The sequence below is a fragment of the Schistocerca cancellata genome, chromosome 2 (assembly GCF_023864275.1).
Source record: "Schistocerca cancellata isolate TAMUIC-IGC-003103 chromosome 2, iqSchCanc2.1, whole genome shotgun sequence".
In the NCBI taxonomy this organism is placed as follows: domain Eukaryota; kingdom Metazoa; phylum Arthropoda; class Insecta; order Orthoptera; family Acrididae; genus Schistocerca; species Schistocerca cancellata.
Window position 1 is genome coordinate 345,952,856 of NC_064627.1, and position 20,599 is coordinate 345,973,454.

General features: G+C 44.8%; 1 protein-coding gene across 2 annotated transcripts in view; it reads left to right on the top strand.

Annotated features, from left to right (window-relative positions):
- The first annotated feature begins 3,550 nt into the window (after positions 1-3,550).
- LOC126161738 (rap1 GTPase-activating protein 1) overlaps positions 3,551-20,599 on the top strand; it is a 413,873-nt gene continuing 396,824 nt past the window's right edge. For both annotated transcript variants that reach the window (XM_049917775.1, XM_049917776.1), the window contains exon 1: positions 3,551-3,755. In XM_049917775.1, coding sequence (XP_049773732.1) covers positions 3,696-3,755 — 60 coding nt within the window. In that variant the 5' untranslated portion in view covers positions 3,551-3,695. The remainder of the gene's footprint in view (positions 3,756-20,599) is intronic.

Sequence of the window (20,599 nt, forward strand, 5' to 3'; positions counted from 1 at the left end):
ACATCCACCACTGCTGGCGGCTCACCTCCAACTGCCCAACACTACGCGCTGTTTACATGCAACTGTCCAACACTACACAAGCGAATATTCCAACAATGAGTCCATCCAGCCACAGACTGCACACAGCGGAGTTAGTAATTTTCGTACAGAGCACTTCGTGGCGTTACCAACATAAATACCTAAACAGCCTACTTACAAGTGTTGTTGTCGCGGGATGTAGCCTCTACGCCATTCCGTTAGCGTTCTCTATCTGCTGTTTGCGACGTACTCTCCACTGTACCGGTCCCAGGTATTCGCTGAAATGTAGGTAGTCACTCCATTATTTATCAGGAATTTTATTTTCCTATCCAATATCCTATTGTTATAGTGTCGAAGTGGGTTAAATTAAAATCCTTTTTTTGTTAGTATTTTTGGAACATATCTGTATGTTCCATTTACCAAACTAATTTTTTGTGTAGGCTCAAGGAACATTTTCGCCAAGCTCAGAAGTTAATATAAACTGTATTCTACGGGGCGAATAATCCCTCGCTAACATTGCCAAAATAATCAGCTACTTTTATTTTTATGAAGCACAGTGCCATAAAGCTTCCTCCCATCATACACTGCTGTTTGTGAAACATTCAGAAGCTATGGTCTGCAACATGCCACAATAAGAGGATGTGCAGGGCAGCGGAACCATAAAAGTAATTTCAATGGCAGAGAGGTGGCGTGCACGTAGACCCAGCAGCGCCATCTTTTGTGTGAGCGGACAGGTCAGTGTTGCGCATCGGTCAGTCGGTGCGGAGCCGTATTACAAAGTGGAAACGTGTAACCAAGTACCACTGCGCCTCACCGACATCACAGGATGGAATATCGGCATGTGAATGCATTCGAACGGGGCAGAATGATCGGTCTCCGGGAGGCGTGTCTGTTACTTCGTGACACTGCGGCTCGTACAGGGCACGCTGCTTAAACAGTGAGTCGTATGTGGAAACAGTGGAGAGAAGAGAGCCGGGCTACTGGACTACACAGTGTGACCACAGAGCGAGATGGTCGCCATTCTGTCAGCTTGGCCGTACCGGACAGAACAGCTCTGTCCACAGTGTTAGCACGACGTCGAAGCACTGCGAAGAGTGTAGACACGTCTGCGTCGACGGTTTGACTCCGTCTTCTGCTGGCTGGACTAGTGGCACGCATGACATTCCAGAATTATAAATTTAAAAAAAATTGTGATCTGCTAATGCCGCATAGTGTAATAGACCCGCCAGATGGCCAAATGATAATATTCAGACCTTTTTTCAGTTATTATTATTACTATTATTATTATTATTTGTTTTAGTTTGGATATTCTATCTGGATTTTCGTCCCTTAAGTAGCATATTGCTTAGTTAGTACTAACGCGTTTGAAATCATGATAAAATCTTACGTGCTTTATTCACGCCAATTCATACACAACATTCAGTCTGATCTTTTATGTAGATAACAGACTAAAAGAAAATAGCAAACAAAGAAACAAACGCCACTGCGTCGGCTTTCATTGACCAAAACCCACCAACAGTGCCATAGACAAGTGACCGTCGACACTGGCGTGCTGTGACAAAATGTAGTGTTTTCGAACGAGTACCCTTCAGCTTGTTGAGCAGTGATGGCCGCATATGCGTTCGATGCCGCCATGGTGAACGCAGTCGGGCAGACTGTACTGTTGAGCGACGTAGCGGACAAACGCCAAGTGTGAGGCATTGGGGCGCCATTGCCTACATCACGCGGTCGCGCTTCCTACGTCTTGAGGGCAATCTGGACAGCTACCGGTACACCAAGGAGGTTTTACAGACCGAGGCACTGCCCCACCGGCAGGCCGTTCCACTTGCCGTATTTCAGCAGGACAACGCCCGCCAGCATGTGGCGAGGAATGTGCAAGGATGCTTCGAAGAACGGTGGGTACCATTACTTCCCTGGCCTGACCGTTCGCCTGATTTGTCGCTTAGCGGACACGTCTGAGATAATCTCTGTTGGTCCATCATGGCCAGGGGACGTCGGCTGGTAAGTAATTTTCAATGACAATAAAACTCACCAACAACCGTATACTCTACGATATTTTATTTTATTCTGAAAGCAACTAGTTCCGGCATTTCATTTTGCCATCTTCAGGCCCCATACTCTATTATCCAATTAAACACAATTGCTTCATACGAAGACGTGACAGCAATTGTTGGTATCACGTCTTCGTATGAAGCAATTGTATAACGACTGGAATTCACGATATCCAGTAAATTATGGCGCTATACGACAAGTTCGTTTATTTTGATAAAAGCGTAAGGGGCCTGAAGGTGGCAAAATGAAACGCCGAAACTAGTTGCTTTCAGAATAAAATAAAATATCTTAAAGTATACGGCTGTTGGTGAGTTTTATTGACATTAAAAAAAAAAGATCGGTTGGCCGTTTGTTCGTTCAGATTCTCCTGCAGCTACAGATGATGCTTTGTGGACCCACCTACAAACCACGTGCAGACTATTCCCCACAGCACATTCAAGCGCTCTTCGATTCCAAACCGCAACGTATAGCGGCTGTGCAGCACGAGGTGGTGCTACTCCGTACTGAATTTCCACAGTCACTGTGCCAGTAAAGGTCTGTATTGTTAATCATTTGTGTAGTGTCATATCCCTAATCAGTGGAATAAATTTCATATTGGTAACATCTTTCGGTCTTGGTGTTCCACTTTTTACAAACAGTCGTGTAGATGTAATGAGTTTAGACATTGTTTCACCGTACATCGCACCATATTAATAACAACATCAAAAACTGAAACTCAACGAGCGAAAGCACCGTTGCGCGGAGGTAATTGTTGAAGCTGGTTTCTTTCAGTCGTAGAAGTTGCTCAGTTGCAGTCGACTCGACGATGTGACAATTGATTAGTCACTTCTTTTTTTATTCAAATATATTGGCACTTATATACAATATTGGCCACGTTTAATAGCAATTTTCATACTTCGGATACAAGAAAGCTCCCGGCCTCGTGTGCTGTTCAAAATTTTCCGATGTTTCACAGATGCGTTGTCCGAGAAAGGCCTCTAGCCTCGAGATCCTGTGCAATTAGCTTATCATTTGTTTCATTTATAAGCACTGCTCTGGAACAACGATGAAGTAAATCTGTTAACACTATGATGCCACGTACTGGGATGCGCAACTTGATTGAGTGTTCGCGTAACCGTTTGGTAAATTAGAAGCTGTCGTCGTTGGTATTCCGGAATTCGGCTGATTTATTCGAATAAGCGGTATAATTTAGATAGTGGTGAACCCCGAGCTGCGCTTAGGAAGTCTAGCGGTTTTTTACACCCAATTATTTCCTGGCACTTCGTTCTGTCAGAATTCGCAGCGTGTGAAGTCAAAGTCACGGAGCGAAATGGCGCGGCGAACTCGAATACCGCGCGTCGCATGCCACAGCTGGCAACGGACTGGCCTGCTATTGGCGGAGACGCCGCCGCGCGCTGCACGACGGGTAACAGCAGCGCCGCCGGCCGCAGGCGGCAACCCAAGGAGCTAGCGCGCCGCGGCTTCAGTTGCTGGAGTGTCGGTTGACGCAGCGGGTGATGTGAACGGCGGTGGAGGCGGAGCGCGTGCGGTGAGCTAGGATCCGGCGTTCCGCGGTGCACTGCAAGTCGAGCGGTAGCGAGGCCGCCTCAGTCAGACTGGCTCAGGGTGCGTGGGCCACCGTCGTGATGGGCGTGCTGCGCTGGAGGGACAGGTCTGCCTCCGACTGCCGAAAGTTCGAGTCGCAGGTGCGTACCCAGACCCTTCAACAGGTTTGACAGGAACCACCGCCGCGCCGCAGACGTTGCAGATCGCGCTCTGCGCTCGTCTGTAAGCGCACCTTGTGCTCTTATACACGAGGTCAAAGAGGGAGAAGACAAACAAAAATAAAATTAAAATGTCATGTCGGACCATTACCATAGTTTACCGCGTCGCAACAAACCTGCCAGCAGCAACAATAGCCTGCATATGGAATGACATTTACGGCACATGAACTGCAGATTTTTACCTCTTACCGAGGAAGATAGTTGCGGTGGTCGTGTGTAGTGAATAAAATATGTGGCAGAATTCCTCTCTCTTAAATTGTTTATTAATGGTTGTGTCAAATTTAATAAAGTTGCTGGTTCCCTGTCAACAAAACGTTGAAACTGAAACAATTCTTATCAGTATCATCCGTAAAGCGTCCCCCAAAATAACTTATTATATCTTTAATGCCAAATTGCGGCATTAGTGATCATCCGTAAAGCGTCCCCCAAAATAACTTATTACATCTTTAATGCCAAATTGCGGTATTAGTGGAATGTCCTTGCGTCCTGCTTAACACTACACTACAAGGGGGAAAATTTTAGACTTACCAAACCATCTATGTTTTACTTCTCCATATTTTATTCGAAGATGTCATAATTTATAGTTCATGCGCTAGTTAATTACAATTACGGCCTATAAGGCCTGCATTGGTTTGTCATGTGCAAAATAGTACAAAATGTCCTGCTTTACAGTCTGTACTGACAGTACCAGATTGGTGAGAACCGCGAATTGGTGCTAACTGCAGTCGTACATTTTACGAGTTTTTAGTAGCTCGTAATAAAGTAATCTGGTGATGATGAAATTATATTAATATTCTAAAGAATCTTTTCCTCGTTTTTAATGCATGATTACGTTTTCCATTCGCCTATAATGACTCGAGGAGAGCTGAAAGTAAGTCACAAATTCAGGAGCGGATATTTTTTCACATTTTCGGTAGTCTTCAATTGCCAGTCACAGTATCATATTCTTTACAAACGATATGATAAGTTTTTCTTGTGTTTGGAAAAAAGGTTGTCATTCTTACGCAGTTTCCCAGTGTCATTGTACACTTTCATGTCCGTCTTCAAGTTATTAAGTTATTAAGTAATTTTTTGTGACATTTTTCACATTTGTGATTATTTCTTTACGTGTCTCGGATTTGCATTGGTATCCTTTCCGCGTCGTTTTTTAGCGGTCAGATATGTTTTTGATAAAGCATTTTAATTTAGTCTTACACGTTACAAGTATGACAGAGGTCAGAGGGTACGGAAGATCATGTTTTTTCTTCTTCTCTTCTTAGAAGTTATTCCTGTTGGCTGTGGTGGGAGATGAAATGGATACTCGGATAAATTGGTGTGCCTCCTGTATTTTTAGTTGGTAGCTTGAGTCGCTGACAGCGCCCACAGCAGGGCGTTCGTCTCGGATAATGTACGATGTTTTCCCCTTGGAATGAGGAAGAAAGTGTATGTGACGCGAGGCAGACCGTCGTCGTCTTCGGAAATGGGCTGCCAGGCGTCGTAACATCACCAGCGTCCCTGAACGCTAGAAATCGTTATGCAACGTCCGAAGGGACCACAGCGCCATCTACTAGATGCATCCACGTATTATGAACGTCAGAGGATCATGCCGTCGGCATCAAGCAACAGTGTTCGTACTTTCGTGTGCTACGACCCTTGAATCTCATATATTACACACCTTGAATAATCCTCCAATTTATCCAACTAAATACCATTGAATTCGTGGCTCCCTAGAGGAAAGTTTACATGTTGTTACTACATTGATTGTTACCATATAGTTATCTATTAATAAAAAGAACTCGGCATAAAGTGACAGTCTAGAGAGTGATGCGTGATGTACATAATTTTTATCTAATTGTGTCAATCGCGAAGTTTTTTTTTTTTTTTTGAACAGAATTTCCGGTTTTGGATATGCAGTAGCTATCCTCAGGATCTACAATGGAAGTAAAAGAAAGTAAATTACTTGCTACTGCAGTAACAGATTAAAACAGATGTCAGAGGTTACAACAGAAACACGATATACCTCTCATTCTGTGCACTGCAATAAGTCGTAACCACGTGAAACTAACGAGACAAAACTGCCATGCATGTTTCAATTACTTATGTATATACATAACATGCAGATAATTATGCAAAGTAATTCATTTAAAAGTACAGTTCCTCAATGTATTCTCAGTTGCATACAAGAAATCTGTTTTTTTTTTTTTTTTTTTTAAATATATTCGTCTTCTGACAGATTAAAACTGGTCATAATTTGACAAAATGCTTTGCATCTTGTGTATATCTAGTTGTAGCACGCACGGCAGTTTTGACTTGTGTTATTTTTGCATAACATGATTTGTTGCAGTGCAGCAAAGATAGATATATATTGTTTTTGTTTTAACATATGTCTTTTGTTTTAATATCATAATGTAGTAGCTTTCTTTTAATTCCATTGTAGATGCTGAAGATGGCTATTGCATAGGCAAAACCGGTAATTTTGCTCAAAAAACTTCTCAGTCAACACAAAAATTGTTATTCGTTATTTTTTACAATTTCTGTAACTTACCACTGTTCACCCAAAAATGTAGCTGGACACGAAAATATGAATTCGCTTTTGCTTAGTAGAAAACTACGAGTAAATTCGCTTTTGCTTAGTAGAAAACTGCGAGTAGCTCCATTTTTCTTTCTTTCTTTGTTCATTTGGAATATTTCTGCTAATGAGTACCTTGTCCAACTTTTACACCTTTTCCGAGTCAAATTTAGCTAGTACGTATTACTTTTCCCTGCGGAAAATAGTGACGTGACGTCCTATCCGAGATATAATTCGCTAATGGTGTGTCTCCCACCCGTTCTAATCTGTTTGTTAAATTAGCTGTATCACTCTTTACTAGACAGACCTCAGCAGTGGATTGCGAGAGTTGTTTTTCTCCTTAGCGGACACGCCTAGCTATTTCTGACCTTCGCTGCTTAAGTTATTTAGTTCTTGTTCTCTGGTTGGTAGCTCAGAGAACCGAAAAATGCCTATGCATGTGGTATTAGAACCTGTATTGAGATGCGGTGAATCGATAGCGCTATGTTGATTCCGCCTCAGAAGCGTGTATTACTTAAGTTGATGGTTTCTGTGAAATTGGTGGTTGTAATTGGTCAGGGATTCAGACCTCGATGTATTGCCTTTGTGCCTGGTGAGCTATCAGAGAGCACCACACAGCCGGACAGTACGTTTGTCCGTCAGACTACCTTCGTTGTCAACAGAAGTTGTAATGCGTTTTACAACTAAAATTACTCTGTATGTAATTATCCTTGTGTCTCGCTCGTCATTCAAAATTTCCACACCCTTAATTAACACGCACGCATGACAAGTACTAAATACACAAGACAAGTCTGCTGCTGGTACTGCTGTGGCTGGGAATAAGGATATAGTAAGGACTAATTATGACTTACGAGAGTTGAAGTGGTAGCGTATGTGCGAGAAGTAAAGCCTATTGTAATAAAATATTCGTTTGTTTTGCTAAAATATTTGTTGATGTGTTACCTTATATTCGTACCGGTCACCGCAGCGGATAAATGCTTTTTACATCACAGGATCTCGTTGACTTTCAGTGTAAGAACTTCGTAGATGTAGCATCTCTTTTGGAGAGACGGCACGCCGGAAGTAATTTAACGTGAGTGCTGTGGAGACGGTGAGCTGGACGGGTAACAGCGGGGTAAAGGAGAGAACAGATGACGCCAACAATTATCTCGTGCGCCGTCCCGTGACTGCAGGAAGACAATAGATTTAAAGTTGGTAGTGTGGAAAAGGGGTTGCGGCTAACCGTGTTAAAGCCCCAGCTTCGTCAGCTGTGCACCCTTCAAGGGGAGGCTTCGCCTATAGGGGCTCCGCACGAGGAGATTCTTACAAAGAGGTGAACAGTACTTCGGTAAGGCAGTCGTCTTCAGTATACCTTTTAAAATGCTTGTTTGTCCAGTCTCATTTGAGGACTATGCTTTACAGCAAAAATACAACCGCGTTCAAGTTATTCCATCTGCAGCACACCTACTCTAAAAGTGTTTTGTTTCTGTGTAAATCTCCTTGGATCGTCTTGTCGACTTTCTGCCAAAGTGTTTGAAGATCCGGTGGGATGTTCATTTGTCACCCATCCCATGTAAGTGATCAGAAGATATCACTTTCATTTTTCTTGTTGCTTCTGTTGTACACTGAAGAGCCAAAGAAGCTGGTACACCTGCATAATATCGCGTAGCCCCGCCCCCCCCCCCCCCCTCCTCCCCCGCGAGCGTTCAGAATTGTCGCAGCAACATGACGTGGCATGGACTGGACTAATGTCGGAAGTAGTGCTGGAGGGAACTGAGACCATAAATCCTGCAGGGCTGTCCATAAATCCGTAAGAGTACGAGGGGGTGGAGGTTTCTTCTGGGCAACACCTCGCAAGGCATCCCAGATAGCCTCAATAATTTTCATGTCTGGGGAGCTGAGTTCTGACCGAGAGAACTGGAACGATGTCATGCGACATCGGCAAAGCACCATTGACGATGTAACGACGAAGAAACAGATCGAAAGCAAGAAGACCAAAGGGACAAAAAGGGGTTAGCGTAGCTGTCTCTAGCTCTTGGGGTCCCGGGTGCAGTTCGTTGCGGGTCAGAGACCTTGTCGCGCGAAAACTGGGTGTGTATGCTGTCCGAATCATTTCATCTTCATCGCAAGTCGTCGAATTGGCGTCAGCTGAATGGACTTAAACACCTGGCGGCCGGATGACCTCCCAGATAAAAAGTCAAACGATCGTGTCATTTTTAAGAGTTCTTACTGGTTTCCTTATAAGTCTTCTTTTCAATATTTTCAGTTGATCCAACTTAAAATTCAAACCAAGGCATTCATTCACCTGTACGTTTGCATTCTAGTATCCCCACTATATTGTTGTGCTTCCTTTTAGGGGTTCTAGAAAAGTTTTTTTTTCACCATATACATTCCCCGTGATATCTTGTTCCATTTGAACACAGCTTGTGTTCAAAAAGTATCAAAACAAAACCCAGCAACCACGGTGGGATGCTTCAGAGTATTTCCTCTTATTAATCGCTCCTGTCATTAAAGTTGTGCCATTATTTCGTTTTCTCCCTTATGCTGTGCGGTACGTCTTCATTACCATACTGGTCTACGTATCTAGTCCTCAGCTTTCTTCTGAGGTGCCATACTTCAAAAGCTTCTATTCTGTTTAAATCGCACTGTTCCTCGTCCAGTTTTCCTTTCTGTACAAGGCTACACTCCGACCAGTTACCTTCAGAAAATATTATTTTAATGAAACTTCCTGGCAGATTAAAACTGTGCGCCCGACCGAGACTCGAACTCGGGACCTTTGCCCTTCGCGCGCAAGTGCTTCTGTAAAGTTTGGAAGGTAGGAGACGAGATACTGGCAGAAGTGAAGCTGTGAGGACCGGGCGTGAGTCGTGCTTCTGTAGCTCAGATGGTAGAGCACTTGCCCGCGAAAGGCAAAGGTCCTGAGTTCGAGTCTCGGTCGGACACACAGTTTTAATCTGCCAGGAAGTTTCATATCAGCGTACACTCCGATGCAGAGTGGAAATCTCATTCCGATTATATTAATGATTTTTTGCTTAGGACCCTCTGCATACCGTTGTATAAATGAGGAGAGCCAGAACAAAAACCCATAAATCCGTATTTGCTGTTAACACAGAAAGTAACAAATAGTGATCTCTAAATGGCTCCACAAGCTATAAAAAGAAGAAACACAGCATAAAACACTTGACGTCGCGTTGTGCTGAAAATTATTTTGTGGCAGCACGTATTATTACTCGCCTATCTCCCCCCTACAGCTCAAACACGCGAATACAGCAAAAGTGGATGTATCGGGTTTTGTTCCGGCGCTCCTCAAATATAATATTCGTTTTTCTAGACGCGTTAGGCATCACTGCTAGCGTCACCGACAATACAGCAAGAGAGTGCATGTAGAGCAATATCACCACACAGCCACTGACAACGCCTTGATAGACTGAGGCGAAACGCATCACAAAAAAAAAAAACCTGTGGCGAAACGCGCCACTCTTCTTTGGATCTTCTCTACCTCCTTCGTCAACCCGACCTGTTACGGATCCCACACTGATGAGCAATACTCAAGTATAGGTCGAACGAGTGTTTTGTAAGCCACTTCCTTTGTTGATGGACTACATTTTCTAAGGACTCTCCCAATGAATTTCAACCTGGCACCCGCCTTACCAACAATTAATTTTATATGATCATTCCACTTCAAGTCGCTCCGTACGCATACTCCCAGATATTTTACAGAAGTAATTGGTACCAGTGTTTGTTCCGCTATCATATAATCATACAATAAATTGTGTCTGATTTGTCGGATGTGTCCGTTTTTCGTCAAAATGAAACAGTTTCATTGCAGATGCACACCCAACGCCCGAACTCCTGCGGGAAGCAGAAATCTGCGAGTAGGGGGTTAAAAGGCGGGGGTCGTTGCGGTACGGAAAGCGGCAAGTTGGGAATTTGGGTCTGACGGAAAGCGTGTCCGGATGGCGGTTGTGGCAACTGTTCTAGAGAACTGGAGTATCCGTTCGAATCCTGGTCCGGCACAAATTTTCAGCTCTCGCCGATACATTCCCCGAGCGGCTGAAAGTCATTATTTCCTTCCTATCGCGTTTCCTCTCCATTCCTGTCACCCCAATTATTCATGGGGCGCCATTCCTCTACAGACGTTCGGACACATCGTTTTAAAGCGTCCCTCTGCAGAGTTCAAGCTGTCTCATAAAGGCAAAGAGTGGACCTCCCCTCCCCCAATTTTAACGTTCGCTATTAGGTGTCCGTATACTTTTGGTCAGATTGTGCTTGCATAACTCACCCTTGCAGGTACATCGTAAACATCTCGCCTAATGGCCCAGTGCAGACAGTTAACGGAAAAATGACGAGCGAAACGGCGCAAAAAAGCGTCAGTAGGAACCGGCAGGCGCGCGCGCCTCTGCGCCACAAAGCAGTGCGTTCGCTCCCTCCCCTGCGCAGCTAGCGCTGTTTGCTCGCCGTGCCCCAGTCCCCAGCCGCAGAGAGGATTAAAACCCAGCAGCCGGGACGCACACGTACACGACACGCCAGAGCTGCCGCAGTGTTCCGTACCTTTTGCTTACAAGTCAGTTCCCCGCATCAAAAACGACCGCCCCGTGTCCCCGCACCGCGGCCGGATCCCGGGGAAATTTAATGACAGGTAAGGGAGAAATTGTTGTGTACCGGTCCGGCGCGGGCCCTCCTGTAGCGAAGCGCCGGGGCGAGGGAGACGGGCAATACTGCGGAGGGGAACGCCGGGGAATCCCGCTTTTTGCCTACTCGTCACAATGGCGCGTTATACGGGCGAGCGACCGCGGACCCGGCACCGAGTAATGACCGTAGCCTGTTGGAGGACTGTCGCCTCGCCTCGCGCTTCACTTGTTCGGTCTGGAGGCCTTATCTCGACTGTGGGGGCACCACCGACTGCTTTGTGTCGCAGAGGCTGCAGCAAAAATTTGAGAATTGGCGTTTTCTACAAAGCTGGCGCCAGAAGGTACCGATCCAAAAGCGCTCCGACGCTATGGTTTTATCATGATACCATCGTAACTAAGCTAACAAGGGAACCTCCCCATCGCACCCCCCTCAGATTTAGTTATAAGTTGGCACAGTGGCTAGGCCTTGAAAAACAGAACACAGAAAAATCGAGAAAACGGGAAGAAGTTGTGTGGAACTACGAAAAAATAAGAAAATATACAGAGTGGTCCATGCGCAAGATAGGCAACATCTAGGGTAATGTGAGCTGACGAGCGCCTTGGTCTCGTGGTTAGCGTGAGCAGCTGAGGAACGAGAGGTCCTTGATTCAAATCTTCCCTCGAGTGATAAGTTTAATTTTTTATTTTCACTTTATGTGACAAACTCTTCATCACTTTTTTGGGAGTGATTATCACGTCCACAAGAAAACCTAAATCGGGCAAGGTAGAAGAATCTTGTTACCCATTCGCCAAGTGTATAAGTTAGGTGGGTCGACAACATGTTCCTGTCAGGTGACGCACATGCCGTCACCAGTGTCTTATAGAATGTATCTGTTTTCCTGTGGAAGAATCGGTTGACCTATGACCTTGCGATCAAATGTTTTCGGTTCCCATTGGAGAGGCACGTCCTTTCGTCTACTAATCGCACGGTTTTGCGGTGCGGTCGCAAAACACAGACACTAAACTTATTACAGTGAACAGAGACGTCAATGAACCAACGGACATATCATAACTTTGCGAAAATAAAGAAGGTAAAATTTTCACTCGAGGGAAGACTTGAACCCAAGACCTCTCGTTCGGGAGATTCTCACCCTAACCACGAGACCACTGCGCTCCTGAGCTCACACCGTCCTTAATATTGCCTATCTTGCGTATGTACTACTCAGTTTGTATATTTTGCTTATTTTTTTCATAGTTCCACACTACTTCTTCCTGTTTTCTCGATTGATCTGTATTCAGTTGTAGCTTGCCACTCGATTCATGGTTTTTGTCCATACTTGTGTTTATTTTACAGTCATTTTTAGAAACATATATGCCTTCTGATTCTACAAAAACCCCTGGAGGCAAGAAAATAACTCAAATATTTCGTAAATTACGTAGGAAATGGATGCAAAACAAACATTATTCTTGAGACACGTCTGACGTTCACCTTACTCGCCACTTGAAGCGCTAGTGACGCTCTATCTGTCAAACGGTAACAACTTTACAGCAGTGAGTGTCGCGACTGTTATGTTAGACTGTGCTACTTACAAAGTCCTCTCGTTGCTTTTTGGACGAATACCTGCCAGACTGGCGTCCTTATCATCCATCTCGTTTCGGTCCTGTTCATATCACCACCAACATCACTCCTCCCAATAGTCATCGACACTGTCATACACACTACAAGTCTCTAGACGACAACTTCAAACCATCTGCAATATCATCTCTTTACGAAAGTTATGCGTTACTTCCGCAGTGATCTTGATGCTTAGAAATGGGACGGAGTTCATCGGCCTATTTTCGCCACATTCTTCTGGTGCTTCACCTCGACAATTACCCAGAATACCGGTCGATATCTGGTTTTTCGGTGCACATGATATTCGTCACCAGAAACGTATCACGAGCACTGAGTGTTGGGGTGCTTCCAGAGATACGCCGCCTGTCGACACTCGAGCTGCACTTGGGTTGCGCTGACGGCCGTATCGCTGCCGCAGCGCCAGGCGGTTCCGAGTGGACCGGCCGGTAGCAGTTCCGTAATGGAACAACTTGCGGTCCAGCTGCTGGCCAGATGTAGAAGTTTGGGGTGGGCTGTGGGAGAGAAGTTAGAGGTGAGGGACGTACGGAAATCGGTCGTCCGCAGAGTGTCGCTGCAGTGAATCGTCATTCCAACTGCCTCTCTCTGGCTGAGAATGGTGGTGGTGGTGGTGGTGGTGGTGGTGGTTAGTGTTTAACGTCCCGTCGACAACGAGGTCATTAGAGACGGAGCGCAAGCTCGGGTTAGGGAAGGATTGGGAAGGAAATCGGCCGTGCCCTTTCAAAGGAACCATCCCGGCATTTGCCTGAAACGATTTAGGGAAATCACGGAAAACCTAAATCAGGATGGCCGGAGACGGGATTGAACCGTCGTCCTCCCGAATGCGAGTCCAGTGTGCTAACCACTGCGCCACCTCGCTCGGTGGCTGAGAATGCACATGTAAGCGAAAGCGTTTATTCTTACAAACTGAGTACAGCGCTTAACTGTTGCAGAGCGTAATGTGTTCTTACGTTGTTAATAGCAGCGCTGTTTCGATAACCTGGAGAAGATTTTTCTTCTCAACGCCAGTATCGGTGTTTTGCTCCTTACGAAAATCTAACAAAGAACAGATTTTAATACAGGGTGATTCAAAAAGAATACCACAACTTTAGGAATTTAAAACTCTGCAACGACAAAAGGCAGAGCTAAGCACTATCTGTCGGCGAATTAAGGGAGCTATAAAGTTTCATTTAGTTGTACATTTGTTCGCTTGAGGCGCTGTTGACTAGGCGTCAGCGTCAGTTGATGCTAAGATGGCGACCGCTCAACAGAAAGCTTTTTGTGTTATTGAGTACGGCAGAAGTGAATCGACGAGAATCCGCGGGAAACAACTCAGTATGAACGTGACTCGCCTAAGGTGAACGTTTTCTGTGCCATTTCAGCCAATAAAGTTCTTGGTCCCTTTTTCTTCGAAGGTGCTACTGTAACTGGACTACAGTATCTGGAGATGTTAGAGAATTGGCTGTTCCCTCAGCTCGAACAAGAAGCACAACAATTCATATTTCAGCAGGATGGAGCGCCACCACATTGGCACTTATCTGTCCGTAACTACCTGAACGTCAACTACCCGAGGCGATGGATCGGCCGCCAGGCAGCCCGTGACAGAGCACTTCATCACTGGCCTCCAAGAAGCCCTGATCTTACCCCCTGCGATTTTTTCTTATGGGGGTATGTTAAGGATATGGTGTTTCGGCCACCTCTCCCAGCCACCATTGATGATTTGAAACGAGAAATAACAGCAGCTATCCAAACTGTTACGCCTGATATGCTACAGAGAGTGTGGAACGAGTTGGAGTATCGGGTTGATATTGCTCGAGTGTCTGGAGGGGGCCATATTGAACATCTCTGAACTTGTTTTTGAGTGAAAAAAAAACCTTTTTAAATACTCTTTGTAATGATGTATAGCAGAAGGTTATATTATGTTTCTTTCATTAAATACACATTTTTAAAGTTGTGGTATTCTTTTTGAATCACCCTGTATAATAATTCTAATTTACTGGTCACACTATAACCGTTCCTCTCGTACAGGTGACGCTCTTTATGAATATAATAATCAATCAGCTATTTGACATCCACTGTAGACTTCAACCACACACACATCTGTAGGAACCACGCGGTCTTGTGGTGCGAAGTGGTGCTTGTTATGAGCTCCATTATTGAAAAAGAGGCTCTTCTTGATTAGTGTGCAGTATTCTTCATTACTTCCGAAATCATCTTGCGACCGTATGCTGTGCCAACATACTTGCTCGCCCACTTATAACTTGTCTGGCCACATGTTACATTTCCGACGCAAAGCACACTGGCATTTGCCCGTCAACCAGTGATCTCTATACAACGTGGATCTAGAAGTCTGGTCTCTTGAGTACACATCTGCAGCGCCTCTGCAGATTCATGCACTTTACATCGTCCGCCATGTTGTGGTTTGACAAACAAATTTCCATCGGTCTGCAGGTGACAATGAATTGCAAACTGATTTCTTCTTTTGAACTTTATGTCAACATGTGATGTAATTGGCTGATGTGGGAGAGGAGTCGAAAAGTATTTTATTTTCGTGTTCTAGTGACATTTCGTAGCAGCCATGTTTTAGTTTGGCAAGAAACGAAATATGAGCATCTGTGGTTGGCACGATCAGACAGCTGAAGTTCAACATCCAGGTAGTATAGAGATCACTGGTGTTAACGCACATGTTTGTTCCACACCACAGATGCTTCGCAACTACTACTCTGCTTTCACCTCTGCGACGGCGCTCACTCGCGCCAGCGATGCTATTGTTACACAAAGATATTATCTATGGTTCACACAATAAAAACTTCTCTCTGACATGGCCATCGTGTTTACTATAGTGATTTGACATGAATAATTGTTACTTAAATTTTAAACATATATTACATTTTCGTAAACATTAATTACTGACAAAATTCATTAATATGCGTATATTAACAATAACATAGTTAAGAACTCGCGAAAAAAAAGTAGCTGAAAAATACGTGAGGCAGTCTATTGCAGTGTTACAGACTGAAAGCAAGCTAGAGGGTGAAGAGTAAAATGGGCTCTACTGTTGTCAGTAGCGAATACCGTGAACGAATGAAAAAGTCTGTTTCGCAACAAGGCGTACTGCGCATACCCTCGACATTTGTTCTGTCTTGCAAATATTTTCAGGGCAGGTAAGTGGAAGTAAGAAATCAAACGAAACGCTATTACTCTGTAACGAGGTACGACAGATTACGGATCCCTTGTACCGAAAAACTCAGAAAAGATCCCTGAATACCGTCAGGAATTTTGTCGGTAGAGTTGGGGTGGACCCCCATATAAGACATTTTTGTCGAGTACTGCCTCGTATGCAGAGTAATGCGGGCGCTTGCTGGTTTCGGATGGAACACGTAAGGGTTGCCAGTGTGGAGGCGGAATAGGGTAGAGAGGGAAAGAAAGAAAGAAAGAGAGAGAGAATAGACAATAGGCTCTTACGGCGAGTGAACCCACCGTATGGGAGAGGAGGGCGGGCGAACCGCGGCCGGAGCTCCGCGCTGCCAGCTCCGTAGACGTCTGGACGAGTTCTTTTTTAATGAGCTCATTTTTCAGGCCGGGGAGCGGAGCGAGGCAGCTGCGAGAGGCACAGTACGGCGCTGAGCCGCGAGCAGGTCGATGACGGCTGGAGCCAGCCGGCGAGGCGAAACGGGAAGAGGAGAGAAGAGAAGGGTAGGATAGGGTTGAGTGCAGACTGGCTGCCTAGCACTGTACCGGCTTACCTATACCTGATACTGGCAGCTCTCGTAATATATGTTACCAATATTCTACTCAATCGTTCAGAGAACTTACAGGAAAGCGGACCGTACGAGGATTGCCCAGAAAGTAATGCACCACATTTTTTTCAACTATTTTTTATTGAACATAATGATAATTACACACACACACGAAAGAATTGCGTTTTATCTACACACCCCATTTTTCCACGTAATCTTCATCCCGATCTATGGCCTTCCTCCAGCGCGAAAGAAGGGCGTGTATACCCTTTTGGTACCAATCCTTGTCCTGGTGGTGGAGCCACTGCTTCACTGTGTGAATCACCTCCTCATCGTCCTCTAAATGTCTTCCACGAATGACATCTTTTAAAGGCCCAAACAAGTGGAAGTCCGAGAGGGCTAGGTCACGGCTGTAGGGCGGATGGCTCAAAAATGGCTCTGAGCACTATGAGACTTAACTTCTAAGGTCATCAGTCCCCTAGGACTTACTACTTAAACCTAACTAACCTAAGGACATGACACACATCCATGCCCGAGGCAGGATTCGAACCTGCGACCGTAGCGGTCGCGCGGTTCCAGACTGTAGCGCCTAGAAGCTCTCGGCCACTTCGGCCGGCGGGCGGATGACGTAACATTGTCCAACCCTGTTTTGCTATTTGTTCAGCAGTCCTCAGATTTGGTTGGGGCCGAGGGATATCGTGTTGCAGCAAAACATCTCCTGGGTTGCTGTGGGGCCGAAGTCGCCGGAAGTGCCTCTTGAGTTTTGTTAATGTTAACATACGCTTCTGAATCAATATGCCGCCTCTTGGCATAACATCAATGAGAATCGCATCTTCACAGTCCCATCTCTGCCTCGTGATGACTGGGTGTTGTATGATGTCCTTAGGTTGGTTAGGTTTAAGTAGTTCTAAGTTCTAGGGGACTGATGACCATAGATGTTAAGTCCCATAGTGCACAGAGCCATTTGAGCCACAGTCCCAGAACCTAGTGATCATGACTTTACCGGCGGAAGCAGTTGCTCTGAATTTTTTCTTCTGTGGGGAGTGGGAATGGCCCGATTCCATCGACTGTAGTTTTCTTCGAGCTCAAAATGGTGAACCCAGGTTTCATCACCTGTGAAAATCCGGGGCCTCCCCCTCAGCTTCAAAACGTAGCAACAAATCAAGAGATTTTTCTGTGAGATTTGTGATCCACTGTCAGACACCGCGGGACCCATCTTGCATGCACTTTTAAATCTACAAGAGTGCAGATAATCGTTGCCGAGTCGAAATGCGTCTGTCCTTGCGAATGACATCATCATCTCGCTGCAACATGTCAGGTGTAACAGCCGTGGATGGTCTCCCCGACCGCTGCAAATTGTCGAGCTCCACCGAACTGCCTTCTGACGCCCCCACCCTCCGTGCCCGGCAACTAACTGTACTTCTGTGGACAGCAGATGCTCCATAGTCTTTGCACAAGCATTTGGGAATATTATCCACAGTTCTTTTCTCTACAGTGAGAAATTCAGTGACGGCACGTTTCCTGTAGTGTACATCACCTACAGACGCCATTATGAAACTGTCCTGTTGGAAGTTACGGAAACTTGGTGCACTCACTCAGAAGACTTCAAATAATACATACATAACGCTTCACGTTCGTAGCATTGTTTTCGGCTGAGAAAGAAGAAAATGCGGTGCTTTACTTTCTGGCAACTCTCGTACATCGCTCAGACCATCGGGACTGTGGAGTACGCTGACAGGTTTTCATGGCAGTAGGGGCAATAAATGTTCGCCATACATTTTGAAAGAAGTCTATTTGATTTTCTGGAATTTGTCTCAAACGCTAAGCGACAATCTTGAGTCGCTTATTATTCGCGCGCAGTCTTTGGTCAGAGTAGCTCTGTCGCTGGGAGATGTGTTTGTTTCGTCATCGCTGCTTGGCAGCAAGGAGCAGGGGAATGCTGTCGGATTTTCTCTGCCTCGTGATGACTGGGTGTTGTGTGACGTCCTTAGGTTAGTTAGGTTTAAGTAGTTCTAAGTTCTAGGGGACTGATGACCATAGATGTTAAGTCCCTTAGTGCTCAGAGCCATTTGAACCATTTGAATGCTGTCGTTCGAGTAGTGATAAGACAGAAACCGACCAGAAGACTCGTAGCAATGTAGACGTAAAGTTAAGTGCATCTGTGCTTAACTAAAATGATGTGTGTTTGAATATTGTGTAACAGAGGAAAAAGATTCGACTAGTGATTTAGGATGAGGTCACTGTTATCATATCTTTTTTTGCTATTAGTACCTACAGTGAACGTTTAGTACCAGGCAAGTGTTATCACATGAACAAGCCAACAGAACAATGGAATGAAACTGACCTAATCTAAGCCCACCATTTATTTTCTTTCAATTAATTGTTTTCCCGCCATTTTCGCGTGGACAACATTTTCCAGATCTTGTACTTTTAAACCATTGCGGCAAGGTTCACCACCGATTTTCAGATCGATTTATTCGTAAACTACATCGTCTTCCCGCTCACGCACACCCTGTTGGACAATGTTTAACATAAAACAGCACATTTTTAAAATGTGACTCCATTTTTTACATATTTGTGTTTAACGTCCTTTTATGACAAAGCAATTCATTCTTTGAATGTTTACGAGAACGAAAAGTGCCTGAGTGTCTGGGAAAAACGTAACAATGTCGTTCAAGAATTTATTCGTACGTGTTCAAAATAAAGGGATGATTCATCTGCTTACTGTAATTGTCGTGCCACTCACTCTTTTTAACTTGTGCAAGCTAATGGTATTAAAACAAAAATATTGTTATTTTGTATCAATAGTGTACCAAATGTAATATTCCCATTTGTGAAAAATCGATATTCGTATGTATGTCGACTTTTTGGAAAAGAGAAGTATCAAAGTGCACTTCCAGTTATTTCAGAAAATGCAGAATGATTTTCCAGCTACAAGCACTTGTAGTCCGACAACAGACGTTCCCTCACTGTCATGCTGTCGTACAGTGCGATAGCTCTAAGATGGTGTTATAACGTTTTCCTACATTTTCAAAGAATTGAAATTTCTTAAGGAACAACGTATTGACTCTAATTACGGTATCTTTTCATAATTTCATTTCCAGCAACCTCCTACAAAATTATTCATTACTCTAGGACATTTTATAACTCACTTTATGTATGTGTTATATCGTTTTTACACCATTCAGTGATAATTTTACAGATATTTTAGGTCATAAAATCCAGGCCCTGCGATAACAGGTCCTTTCTTATATTCGTGAACGAAATGACTTCTTACTAGGGGCAGCTACCCCCAGTGGCCCTTCTCTGCGGGCGCACCTTCTATCGTTGTACGGTAGAGATTGGCAACTTCGTTCGTGTTTGTGAACTACCACATTGGTGGGCGGTTCTTTTTGGGACCTGTTCGTATACGGGGTGTTTCAAACTCTTTGGATCAAGCCTATAGCTGTGATAGACCACGTCATCGAGAACAAGTGAAGTTATATGCAGTATGTTCACTGACACTAAGCATCCTTTTATTTGGGTATGTCGCTGAGAGGAGGCAAGGCGTAGGTAATACGTGGCGAGGTCATGTTGCGTGTGTTGCCTACAGTGCAGTCATCTCTTCCTTATGAATGATTGGGGGGGGGGGGGGCGGCGGCGGCTAGGCCTGGTAAAATTTAAGTCACTGACGCTTCTTAAATATCTTTCTCCGCTCAGACTCACTCTATCGTTTCACTGCGGTAGGTAATATACAGCACGCTTGGTCACTAGCCCCTGTTAGTTCAATCTTGAAACACAAGACTCTTTATAGACATGTGCCATATTCCGAGCTACATTTAATGTACATTTTTATTTATTTTGTGTAATATTCGACACTGTCAGGTTTACACATATTCAACAATTCAGAAGAAAAATGGGAACTTAGAATAATACCGACTTCACGCACGTGCTGGAAACTGTGGTAGACGTTCTATGATTAGGACATCAACGTATCGGAGGCACTACGATCGCAGAAGCCGCAAACATACACCACATCTGCATATGCTTCATTAGTGTAGATGTGTGGCATTTTAGCCAGCCCGAGTACAAACACAGTTAACCGATGCTTCTCTGTGATACATTCTCAATCCCTAGCAGTGCTTCACTCACAGCACACCGTGGACAATTAGCACACTGGACTCGCATTCGGGAGGACGAGGGTTCAATCCCGTCTCCGGCCATCCTGATTTAGGTTTTCCGTGATTTCCCTAACTCGTTTCAGGCAAATGCCGGGATGGTTCCTTTGAAAGGGCACG